Raw genomic sequence first — 13,060 nt, forward strand, 5'->3', positions numbered from 1 at the left:
GACAGCTCCAACACGGACGGACGGACGGACACACGGACACACACACACACAGACTGACAGACAGAAACCTACTACACAAATCAGACACACAGGCAGGCAGACAACACCTGAAACAACAAAACCAGGCAGGCTGCCAGAGCAGTCGGTGCTTACTAACCGGTACCCAGGCAGACTGCTAGGGCTGTCACTTTTGTGAAAAAATCCTGTTCGATTCATGAGACATAATTGTTCATTGAATCGATTGTAAAATCGATTTTTCATGTCTAAAGACATTTCAATTTTCAACGGCAAATATAGGCCAATCCACGAACAACTAACAGGCATTAGGACAAACGTAAAGGGGGCGCTTGAAGACGCACAATGGCGTGAAGTTTCGTGCACAATGACAAACAGGAGTGCAACATTCTCGAAAAACAATAAGCAGAGTGGACTGCCATAACATCGGTGAAAAACATTACTGCAGGCTTCAACGTGGCTGCGTTTACAATTAGAAATGTCAAACAAATGTTGCCTACGTAGAACTCACGACTGCACAGTTTGCATCCCCCTTTGTCCTTCTCCACAGTTTGCATACCGCTTTGTCCTTCTCCAAACCCCGAAGTGCTTCCATATCGAACTCCTCAAGTTATTAGGGCCCATCACTCGTATCTCTCATGTCGCACAGGTTGATTGCGTTTTCTTCAATTTTTTGGCAAAACACTAGCAGCACAGCAGCCGATTGAAACAGCTGTTTCCGGTGCATGAAATTGGTGGGAATTTTATTTTTAGCTTTCACAATGATTACTGCACTTCGGAATTCTTTGTTATTTTTCTGCTTGTTTGTGAGTTTTGTTACATCTATCTTTTTCATTTGTTTAAAATGAATAGTGTACATATTTGGTTAAAATCGATTCCCTATTTTAGTTTTCGAAACTTGTGTTGGTTGGTCCAATCGATTGAGCAATCGATTTTCGAACGTAAAGTGACAGCCCTAGTCGGTCCTTACTAACCGGTACCCAGGCAGACTGCTAGAGCGGTCAGTGCTTACTAACCGGTACCCAGGCAGACTGCTAGAGCGGTCGGTGCTTACCGATATCCAGCTTTGCCGTCCTCCACCACCAGCTGCTTGAACTCCTCGTACATCTTCCTGTTGAAGTGATCTCGCAGGAAGAAGGACCAGAACCGGAACAGCGTGTTCATCTCCTGGGACTGACCAATGCCCAGACGCTTCCGTTCTGAATGACAACACCAGTAACCAATCAGACGCAGCCAAGGAACACCACAAAATCCAAACTTCACAATCATATTTCAAAGACACAGTATATTACACGCAAAGGTATTACCCGAGAATTCCCACAACAAGTTACTTCAGGATACCACCACCCCCCCCTGCTTAAACGACTAAAGGTGTGTAGGAGTGTTCAGGGGTTCAGAGCTGACACACACACACACACACAGACGTACCGTTGAGGCAGCGGCGGCGGTACTTGTGGTAGACGTGTTGCGTGAAGCCGTTCTCCTTGAGCAGCTCGTGGGAGGGGTGCTGGAACTTGGGCAGAGACTGAGGGGTGCAGCCGATGTTGCCCAGGGCAGGAGTGCCCTCAGAGGGGCTGGCATTGGAGCTGGGGGGGGGGAGAGAGGGGGGGGGGGGGGGGCACCATTAACTCGCACAAAGGAACAGAAAAACACATGTGCAACTCTGTGGTTCTACATGGAAACTACGCTGGCATGAGAAACGGGTACTGTGCAATAATAAGCTTGTTGTTGAAGATGGTATTAGGGTTTAGACTTGGGCTTGCTGTTGGAGCTGTATTAGGATTTAGACTTGGGCTTGCTGTTGGAGGAATGTGTGTCAATGTGGTTATTCTTTTCTGCATGTGTGTGCATGCCAATATGACATGACTCATCTTGTGTGTGTGTGTGTGTCTGCATATCTGACTGTGGCAGAGTAGGAGTGGTCTGAGAGTGTGTGTGTGGGCTTTATATGTGTGTGTATCTATGTGTGTGTGTGTGTGTGTGTATCTAAGTGGGTATGTACCTTATTGAAGCAGTGTGAGTGTGTGTTTGCATGTGCGTGTGTATGTCTGTGTGTGTGCGTATCTGTGTGTGTGTGTACCTGACTGAGGCAGTATGTGAGTGGTTTGAGTGTGCGTGCGTGCGTGCGTTTTTGTGTGTGTGTGCATGTATCTGTGTGTGTAAACTTGACTGAGGCAGTGTGTGAGCAGTCTTGAGTGTGTGTGTGTGTGTGTGTGTGGTGTGTGTGTGTACCTGACTGAGGCAGTACGTGAGCGGTTTGAGTGTGCGTGCGTGTGTGTGTGTGCGCGCATGTATCTGTGTGTGTAAACTTGACTGAGGCAGTGCGTGAGCGGTCTTGAGTGTGTGTGTGTGTGTGTGTGTACCTGACTGAGGCAGTACGTGAGCGGTGTTCTCTGGAGTCCATGACCCATCCCACGTGACACTCCATGGGCGGGTTGGAGCTGTGTCGGGTCTTCCTCTTCCGTGGGGTCTGGGGGGGGGGGGGGGGGGCAACACAATCACATTAGTTTCTCACACACACACACACACACACACACTCCACAACAAACACACACATGCATGCGTACAACCCACAGAGATGAACACACACACTTTCCACCATTTTATATTCCATAATTTAAAATGCATGCACACATACAAGCCTGACAAACTACAAAGACAATCTAATCCCATTCTTGGCCACAGACCTCGTTCTCAAGCCCATCTGAGCAGGCCAGTGCACACGCACATACTGGCACAACAGAGAAAGAGGACAAACTCAAAAGCAGACCCCTGAGGACACGTCTGCGCCGGTCCAGTCTGGACCACGCCTCGGGTGGTGCCCTCACCTTGGCATCGACGGCCCGGCCCTCCTTGACGACGGGGTAGAAGCGTGGCGTCTGCGTGGGGTCCTTGAGGCGCGGCGTCCTGGGGGTGCGTGGGGTGCGCGCGCTGCGGTAGTTGGGGGAGTCAGGCACGGTGGTGGGCAGCGAGCGGGCGATGGTGGACGGCTCAGGGGCGCCAAACAGCTTGTTGGCCAGAGCGTCAGTGGGGACTGCACAGGGAGCAAACCAAGGGAGAGGAGAGCAGTTAGGAAGGAGAGCTGGCTAACGAGCTTCTCACACACACGCACACACACACGCCTTTAAAAATCAATACCCAATACAAACAATAAGGAGGGCTCTTAGACCAAAAGCCATTTACTGATTTAACACAAACACACAGTGGATACAAAAAAGGATCCAACACAAACTTAAGACACAACTCACACACACACACACACACACACACACACACACACACACAACTCACACACAAACACACAGAACTCACACGCGCACAAACACACAGAACTCACACACACACTGGGACTCACTGTTCTGTGGGCGTGGGGGTCCCGGTGGCACCTCCTGGTTGGGGTCTACGGGGGGCTCCGGGGTCAGGCAATCAAACTCCTCCCGGCTGATCAGGTGAACCTTCTTGAAGTTCTCCACCTCTTGCTGCTCACAGGGGGACACACACACACAGAAAGACAAGCATTACACACTGCTACACACACACACTCATTCATATTTACTTAGTCTCAAACACACACATTTTCCAATTTTACTCAAACACAGTCGCACAAACACACACAGTTGATTAGAAGAGCACTTGTCAATGCTCTTCAATAGCAGACATGCACTGGCCAACCCCAAACACATGAGGCTCCAACTAAATAACCATCTCATACCCTACTAATGCTCAAGTCCACTTCAACACACTATTACAATTAGCGTTCTACTTTGGAGAAGGCATGAAACCGTCACCAGTTCCAATCGGGGCAAAGGGGAATCTCATCAAATCCCACCGTCATAAATTACGAAAAAGTAACAACTTGTGACGTGTGTAAAACCATGAGAAAATTCTCTTCTGCAAGGCTTTACTGATGGCCTCGGCGGCCTCGAAACCAAGGACAATACCGTTTTACTTTCTCTGCATCTGAAGCCGAACAGGGAGAAATTATCCAGGGAAGGCCACTGAAGATAAACGCCACTGACTGACCAGCTCTGACTTTTTTCCCCCTCCTCTTCCTCAAAGCACAAAATTCTTCACCGCCTGCGTCAACACAGCACCTTCCAAAAATGACAACGAAAAAACCTCAAAAAAAACCCCCCCACAAAAACAAACTCCTTTAGGTGGTTATAATCAAAAACTCCTTTATGAAAAGTTATGCGCACATGGTAGGCTGACTGACAGGACAGAATACCAATAGTGGGTCAAACGGTGAGGCTAGAAAGAGTAGAAACCCGATATTGACAACCGGGTATCACAGGTCAGCGACCCTGCCGTTAACACCTTTTTGACGAAACGTATTTAGCCATCACCTAGCCAGTCCTATTCTGAATCAACACAATCACACACACAATGGACGCTGTGAGAGTAAGTTACCTCTGTGCCGAGATGAGCCATCTCTGCCATCTTGAGGTCCACCAGAGCCGACCCTTGGGACTTGGGGTGGTCAAGGGGGGGGTCTATTTATAAACACGGACACCGCAGCACAGAGCATGGGGGCTGGGCTGGGCTGGCCGCGCGTAGGCCAACGCTTTAGTGCGGTTAGCACGTGTCACCACACAAAGGAGTACACCACAAAGGCACCCAACCCACAACAAACGCCCACACACACAGAGACATTCTGTCCGGCCTCGTCCAGAAAAACCCCCAAAGGCTTGTTGGGTCTGGTAACCTCGCTCTCTCTCTCGCTCGCTCACACGCACACACACGCTCACACACACACACACGCATACACACACACACGCATACACACACACACGCATACACACACACACCTGGAACCTGTCAGAATCTCAAATACAAACACACACACTGGAACCTGTCAGAATCTTACACACGTGTAGAACCTTGCAGTGAAGTCTATTCATAGTCCCTAACGTTTACCTGGTAGGCCAGAAAAGACCAACAGGTAAAAAGAAGGGGGACACACACACACATGTGCATTGTTCAATAAAACCAAAAGCACAAAGAGAGAGAAAACGCTTTCAGGGTTGGTATTTAAATGCTCTTTTTTTGTGTGTAAAGTTTATATATACACAAACCTATATTTAACAAAAAATATCTAGAATTGAATTGACAAACTCAAAACTGCCCAGACAAGCAGTTCTCAAAGCATGAAAAAGGCAGCCGGAATAAGTTAATGGTCAAAGACTTTCATATCTTTGGGAAGCTAACCTCACATCTGAACCAATTACTAACACTTACGACCACTTCAGAATGAAGTCTTACAAATCAACTTGATACAACCTGGTCTCAAGACAGCCAGATTTGCAAAGAGAAGTGCTGACCTCTGGACCTCTGTCCAGCTGAGCCCACTGTGTACACATGTTAGGAGTCTGAGAGGCATAGGTCCGACTCACCTTGATGGTGGCGTACTCGGGTTCATAGGTGTCGTCCCACAGGTCCTGCTCGTAGTAGTAGAGTCCGTCGTTGATGACCTTGACCAGCTCGGAGGTGAGCTTGGAGCGCGAGGTGTGGTTGCCAGTGCGGTCTCCGCCGGGGTGCTTGCGCAGGTACGGCGGCGTCTGCGTGACGATGAGGATCTTGTTGACGTCGTGGTCGTCGATCTCGCCGTCAGTCTCCTCGTCGGACCAGTCGGTGAACGTGTTGCGCCGGCCGTCCATCTGCTCCATTTCCTCATCGAACATGAAGTCCAGCTCCTCCGGCTCCTCCGCCTCCTGGACTTTGGCCGTCGGGGTCGGCGTGGTGGGGATCACCGTGGCGATTGGGCTCTCCTCCGCCTTCTGCAACGAGGGGGTCTGCGTCAGCCGACCAATCAACACATGCATGAGTGGAGGGAGAGAGAGATGGACAGAGGGATGGAGGGATGGAAGGATAAAGAGGGGCAGAAGGATGGAAGGATAAAGAGGGGCAGAAGGATGGAAGGATGAAGAGGGGCAGAAGAGGCATGAAGGTGAACAACAGCAAACGTTACAGTAATATGAGAGAATGGGATGGTGCACTTCATGCACATATGAGAGAGAGAGGGGGGGAGAGAGAGAGAGAGAGAGAGAGAGAGAGAGAAAGAAAGAAAGAAAGAAAGAAAGAAAGAAAGAGAGGGGGGGGAGGGAGAGAGAAAGAAAGAAAGAAAGAGAAAGAAAAAGAGAGAAAGAAAGAAAGAAAGAAAGAAAGAAAGAAAGAAAGAAAGAGAGAGAGAGAGAGAGAGAGAGAGAGAGAAGGATGGCAGACAGGGAAACAATGAACAGAGTGACAATGAGGTGGAGACCAGGGGATTTACAGGGAAAGAGCAAGAGAAGGAGGGAGAGAAAGACAGAACAGGAGCGAGCACATGAAAGATAGAAAGTGATGGTCATCATTCTCTTACCTTGGGTCTGGCGGGCGAGGGCCGAGGCCTCTTCTTGACCTCGATCCAGGACTCTGAGTCGAGGTCAGGCAGACTGGCGGACAGACCTTTGGGCATGGTCTTCAGGTTACTCACGTCCTCTGGTTTAGACTGAACAGGCGTGGAGGAGCGTGGCGTGTCTGCAGGAGAGACAATCAGTTAGCTCAACACTGCCCCCAAATGGTCAAACTGTCTAATTGGTTTGAGAGCATCATGTACAATATTGGTGGGTGGGTTTATCCCCAAAATGGCAATGTACTTTCCTTCCAAACTTGAAAATGGACTCAAACATAACTCTGACCAACTAGCCAGGAGACAACTTGTGTAACCTTTCTGTAAACAGAACACTGAGCAGCGTCAAGCTCCACCCTCGGATCTGTTCAGTGGAAAACCCCTGGTAGATGAAAATTATGTTTGTCAACTATTTTCTCAATATGCTATGAGCTAGCAATCTATGGCTACTTTGCTTCACAATACGGCCAAACAGACTTCTTGCCTAACGTCTTTGTGAATTTGAAAACAAGTTGTGAAATATGCACGAATAAACATTTAATAATTTAAAGGCTGTGTCGCTGGCCAAGGTAAACACGTGAGTGTCTTGACAACTTGGTCCATGTTAACCAGGTCTCTTTAGCACGATGCTAACTTGGCCCACAGTATATGACATTTTCTGACAGTTTAACAGTTAAAAGTTAATATTGAATAACGTTGGCTTTCATCCTCCTGTGTTTAGTAATTTGACGTTAATTTACCTGTCAAGCATCAGACACTCCCTACTCATTCTTCAAGCAAGCTAACCTAAACGCTGCTAGCGACAACTAACGTAATCATGGCTAAATTCTACTTTTAGCAAGACAGGAGTCTTGTTACCTAAAGTTATACAAGTGCTGAAAAAACACTGACAAAACCTATAACATTACTTCAAGCTGGAAAACGATGGTATGAACCCAAGTAGCGCTGAGTCAGTCATAACTCCACTGCCAAACTACATAAGCACGAGGATGCGAGTTCTGTTTGATATAACCCACATCCACTTAAGTGGGTTAATACTAATGGTGTGTCGCGAACGAACGCGTCTTTAATAAGAACGAACGGAATTGATTTGCCTTTACACTTCTCAGTCGTTCGTTCCTTCCGATAAAATCGACCACTAGTTACTACAGACTACCACAACAAGCCAAGCGTAGCCGCAGTGACATGACTAGTTTTAGGCAAGGTAGTCAACTGATAGACCTTCATATAAAAACTAGGGCTGTCAAAATAACTGATTAATTTCGATTAATTCATTTGAGAAAAAAATAACTGATTAAAAAAAATTAGTGCAGATTAATCGATTCCGTATGACTTTTGCCCCCGAGCCTTTCTAGTCAGTAAAAATTAGACAGTAAAATGAAGGAGAGAGAAGAAAACGTGCTGCCTGGATCATTGATTGGAACAATTACTTTTAAAAAACGGCCTGATGGTGTTCATAAAAAATAAAGTGTTGAAAATAAAGTCCTCTGCAATGTCTGCAGCAAGGAATTTGCATATCACCGGAGTACATCAACTCTATAGTCGCACATCAATGCAAAGAAATAAGTGTTGAGGGAAGTTGTTAATTTATTTTCATTGTGTCCCCTAGGTTATATCTTTGGCCTGAAATGCCTTGTATGTGGAAAAAAAAACTTCCCGAAGCACTTTATTTTGAATTTATTTGAATTTGAAGCACTTTGAATTCATTTCCTCAGCATATTAGGTCATATCATAGATTATTATGGCAATTATTTGAACAGTGAAAATAATAATAAGAGTTTTTGAACTTTAATGTCACTAATGCTGATTATTCAATGATTCATTTGAATTTAAATATTTAAAATACTTTCACAGCAAAAAATATGCGATTAATTTAGATTAATTAAATCAGAGTATGTAATTAATTAGATTATTTTTCTTATCGATTGACAGCCCTAATAAAAACGTGTCCTGAAGTTAACCAAAACATGTTCTACGTTACTGTTGTATCATATTATAATTATATTGTATTATATTAAATTGCCTTGGTTGTCGATCAATTACTGTGTGAGGTTCCTAAACAATAGTACAAGGCATTCAACAGTCTTTCCTGTGTACAACTAAAATAATCAAACTTTGCAGAGCATCGTTTCCAAAAAGGGGTCCTGTACTACCCTAGAAAGCCAGAGTTCTAGGAGAGCACAATTTGAATTTGCTCAGCGATTCACTATGGCAATGATGCTCATGATGCTCATTACCTATGCCAATGGAACCGAGCTGCACCAATCACATCGGTGTATGATATAGGCGGACAAAAGGCGAGCTTAACAGATGACGACAGCGCTGCAACGTCGAAGTCCGGAATCAGTCAGTAAACATTGGTAGTAGTGTTATCCAATTGCGTGCAGTGATATTTTCAAATGCATGCTTGGTGCCACCCCTCGAGTTAGGCAATTTTCATTACTCATAGCCAGACCCTTAAATCTTTCTAGATTTGGGTCTGGATTTCCAGGCTAGTCCTGTGCAAGATCGGTATGGATTGTAAGATGCGAGATGCTTACTGGACTTTGGCTCCACGGATTGTCTGGGCACAAACTCGGGACAGTTGATGAGCTGAGAGAAATCCGTCTGGTTCTGGTCGGGTGCGGCCAGGCCAGGCAGCGGCCACTTGTCGGGTTCCTCTTTACAGCGGATCTTCATGTCAATGATCTCCACCACACTGCTGTCCTTCAAAGCCTGAACCAGACAGGCAAATCAGACTTCATGTTTTCACGTGTCTTCATGTTTTCAAACCTCAAGTGTCTATTTATGCTTGCAAAAACATGTGTGATTCTGTGTGTATGCAGATGTTGCTGTCCATCTCTATTTGAATACTTCTGGTGTATGCATGCAGGAATGTGTATCTGCAACCTTAAACCTGGTTCTGTGGTGAAATTGTGCATTTCAGTGTTGTGTGTGTTTTACCTCTACTACTGATAACTACCTATTTCTATGATCAGGTTGATATTTGAGGTGAGGGCCTGGACTTGGCGTGTGTGTGTGTACCTCTAGGATCAGGCTGATATCTGTGGTGAGGGCCTGGACTCGGTGGAAGCTGGCGACAAGAGTGACGGGCAGGAAGCCCCCCTCATCCATCTTCCTCCGCAGGAAAAAGTCCCTCTGCAGGTTATCCACACTGAAGTAGTACTCACTGGAGACACACACACAGACACATTAACACGTCGTCCATAAGGCGCAGCTGAGGGAAGAGCTTGTGATACAAGTTAAGCGCTGGTGTCATCATTTGACCTCACTTACTGTTAACTCAAATCTCATGTAATTCAATAGGTCATACATCTATGACTAGTGCATGTGTCAAACAAAGCATTCCTCTATGGCAGAAATATGCATCTACTGATGTACCGCCACACTCACATCTGTCTCTTGATGTAGTCCTTCAGCAGACCCTGGTCCACAGAGTACAGGTCTTGGCTGCTCAGGTTGTCATAGTAATAGGTGACGGAGCTGTTGGGGAACTTGGGGCCGTAGGCGCCGTCTTTCCCCTCGTAGCCTTTGTAGCCGTAATGATAGTCATAATGTCCTGGGTGAAGAACAAGGGAAGTATTAGCGCACATACATATAATACACACACATTATTTATATATATATATATATATATATATATATATATATATATATATATATATATATATATATATATATATATATATATATATATATATATATTATTACACACACACACACACACACACCAGGGCTTAAAACTCATTTTTCAAAATGAGGGGGAATTCCCCCCTTAGGTTATTCATGTAGGGGGGATTTACACAATTTGGGGGGGGGGGGGGGGGGGGGGTTGATGAGCTTGTGTAAGTAACCTTTGTGCATCACCTAATTTCATGTTTGTCTCCAGCCAGTGACCCATATTCTAGTTTCTGCTCCTTAAATCACATGACCTGCCTCTGCAGTGCAGTGGTGAGTAGGCCTTTTGTGCATGAGCAAAATCACCATTTTGTAAGAACAGTCAGATGCACAAGGCACAGCTGAGGACGTCATGGCCATCTTGCGCTTACTCTTAAAAGCATGTCTGTCTCTGCAAACAACTAAATCTTTAGGCAATTTGCTTCAAGCCCCCTCACTTTATAAACATGTTCTAGTCTGTTAGCCATCACATCAGATTAGTTCACTCTTGAAAGTGCAGATCTAACAATAGATCATGCACATGGTACAGTAGGCAGTGCTTCGACTTGGCCAGCTTCCCTCGCGGTCCTCGAAAATATAGAGCATATTAACCTCCGTTGCTCAGCCAAATGCCTTCCTGTTACGTCCTGTTATCACGGAGTTACAGGCGATAAACTATTTTTGATGGTCACAAGTTTACTTCATTAGCGTTTATTTCTTTGATTATTAAAGAGTGTTTTTCATTTAAAGGCTTGACTTCGTGCTTATTCAGAAGTGCATTTAGTGCTCTCCCCAATCCCAGACGTTCACATTGCATGTTTGTTTGTAATGGATGCAACCGCGGGATATACGCTTGTCATAGGTGCCGATACCGTGGGTGCTCCGTCTCTCGGGCACCCACTGAAAACATCGAGCACCCACGTGTGCCAGCTTACAGTCCCGGCTAAATTTACATTCATTTAAAATCAAACATCGCAGTTTATGTTAAATTCAGCATCTCTCAATGTTATTGGATATGTTGCTGTCAATTCCCTACATATACTAACCACCAATGAGAGCGTCTCTCGTATGAAAATTCCTGACACTTCCCACCTGAAGAATTAACGCAAGGCTTTGTCGGGTCTTCAGCCCCGAATGTTTAAAATGTATATAGCCCTGAATATCATTTTAAAAGTAGTCTGACAAAGCTTATTGTTTTGTGACACAGCTAAACACTGGTACCTCATAGAACGTCTATAACATAGCCTAGGTGGTCGCAACTCACAAAAGTAAAGCAGATAGAAAGAACTCACGCAAATCTAGCCTACAACACGCAGACAGCTTTATGCGCAGGGGAGAGAGCGCGCGCGCACTGTGCTTTATGATTGTTGCCTTCTAATGGTATCTTGCTAATTCACTGAACTGCATTAGGTGACACAAATGGTATTGCTTTTATCTTATAACTCCTTGTCTGAGCGACTACCAGGCCTATGGTTTTTAAAAGTCAGATGTTCCCTGACAAAGACATTCGAAAATTAAGAATGTTTATTGACTTGAAAAATACACTAATTTTTGCAAACTCCCTTTATTCAACCCTTGAAGACATGGCGGTCTGGTGCGCTATGTACCATTTAATTTCTCAGAATTTAGGTCTACTAGGCCTACAATAACGTCATCACCAAATACATCTTTTATTTTTAGTTGATCAACCACAAAGAGTAGCATAGGCCTACTGTGCACAGTGCACTGACTACTGTAGCAGCCCAAGGTAACCAGTTGTTGTAGATGAGAGGCAACTCCTTGTTTCAGATAGCCTGGACAACATGTTACCTGGGTGTTGCCTACGTTATTAATTAATGGTAGCCTACAATAGTTAATTGATTCGCGTAACATATTAGTTGGCTCAAAGAGTAGGGAATCAGGATGGAGAGAGTCACGCGTGTGTTGCTTTTGCGGGATCGAATCCAGTTTAATGCTAGTTTTTAAAACATATATTTTTTACATGTCTTTTGTCCGAGTGGCTGTAATGTAGCCGAGCGCTCATGGTGTATGAAAAGAGACTTCAAACCGCCTAAAACAACTTGTTTGTGAATGTCTGACAACTGCTGCAGAGCATGCACGCACAAGGAAAACAGTAGGTGGAGAAACCAGAAGGCACACAACACCGAAACGATTTTAAGGCTATTTCGCATAGGCTACTCAATGGTGCTATTTCACATGCATTATAGCGACCCCCACTCACCGGGGTTAGGTGGAAGGTGTTAATAGACGATTGGCGTAGCCTACAGGCTGTCAAAATTGCTCAAAAATGACGTTCGAATATCCCCTCTAAAATAAACACATGTATTCGAATATATTGGAATATCTAGGCTATATTATTTGCGCATTATGTCAGTGACGTGCATCATGTCATCCGTTTTTAACTTTTTGTATGGTTATTGCTTGACAGGGGGGGATCCCAAGCAGCTTTCAGCCATAAGGCATTTCCTTATTCACCCGACACTGATATTCAAAATGTTGAAACTATTTCGGCATAGCCTATAGCAGTTTAATTAAATGTAATGTTAGTTGTAAACAAACGGGCTACTTGGTGAGGCTTGGCCTCACAGATGCGCTCGTGCCTTAAATGGCAATACAAATCTTCACGATAGGCCTATTAACTGACTGCCCGATTCACGTTGGCTGGGGGGCAGGGGGGGAGGGGGGGGGGGGGGGGGGGGGTCATCAGACATTTGTTCCCAAGGGTCTATGAATTGTTAATCCGGCCCTGCCCCCAACGAACGCAACTTTCCACCTCTGAGACAGCTGAAAAGAAGTCTAGAGGACTCCTAACTCACTAAGACCTACTTACTGTAGGCTGCGCAAACCACAGGCCTTTTTTTTTGGCAAGCCTGCATTTGAGGCAGGCCTTCTGTTGAAGAATTTTATATAAATCCTGTGTTAACAGTAATCCTCCTACCCCCCGCTACCACAGCTGTGGATAGTGTGGCATGCTCACGCTTTATGTCTCCTTCTTGCAAA

The 13,060-nt window shown here is 45.4% G+C and overlaps 1 protein-coding gene across 4 annotated transcripts in view; it reads right to left on the reverse strand.

Moving 5' to 3' along the window:
• larp1 (La ribonucleoprotein 1, translational regulator) overlaps positions 1 to 13,060 on the reverse strand; it is a 40,973-nt gene that overhangs the window by 1,836 nt on the left and 26,077 nt on the right. For 2 of the 4 annotated variants that reach the window (XM_042092110.1, XM_042092112.1), the window contains 10 exons: positions 9,797 to 9,962; positions 9,428 to 9,572; positions 8,944 to 9,118; positions 6,374 to 6,531; positions 5,409 to 5,792; positions 3,371 to 3,494; positions 2,844 to 3,049; positions 2,379 to 2,485; positions 1,444 to 1,601; positions 1,070 to 1,214 (listed from right to left, as the gene is read on the reverse strand). In XM_042092110.1, the coding sequence (XP_041948044.1) occupies positions 1,070 to 1,214; positions 1,444 to 1,601; positions 2,379 to 2,485; positions 2,844 to 3,049; positions 3,371 to 3,494; positions 5,409 to 5,792; positions 6,374 to 6,531; positions 8,944 to 9,118; positions 9,428 to 9,572; positions 9,797 to 9,962 (1,768 nt within the window). Of the gene's footprint in view, positions 1 to 1,069; positions 1,215 to 1,443; positions 1,602 to 2,378; positions 2,486 to 2,843; positions 3,050 to 3,370; positions 3,495 to 5,408; positions 5,808 to 6,373; positions 6,532 to 8,943; positions 9,119 to 9,427; positions 9,573 to 9,796; positions 9,963 to 13,060 lie in introns of all 4 variants that reach the window. The other 2 variants (XM_042092109.1, XM_042092111.1) reach the window with 1 other exon arrangement.

This window comes from Alosa sapidissima, chromosome 5, assembly GCF_018492685.1.
Source record: "Alosa sapidissima isolate fAloSap1 chromosome 5, fAloSap1.pri, whole genome shotgun sequence".
Classification (NCBI taxonomy): Eukaryota; Metazoa; Chordata; class Actinopteri; order Clupeiformes; family Clupeidae; genus Alosa; species Alosa sapidissima.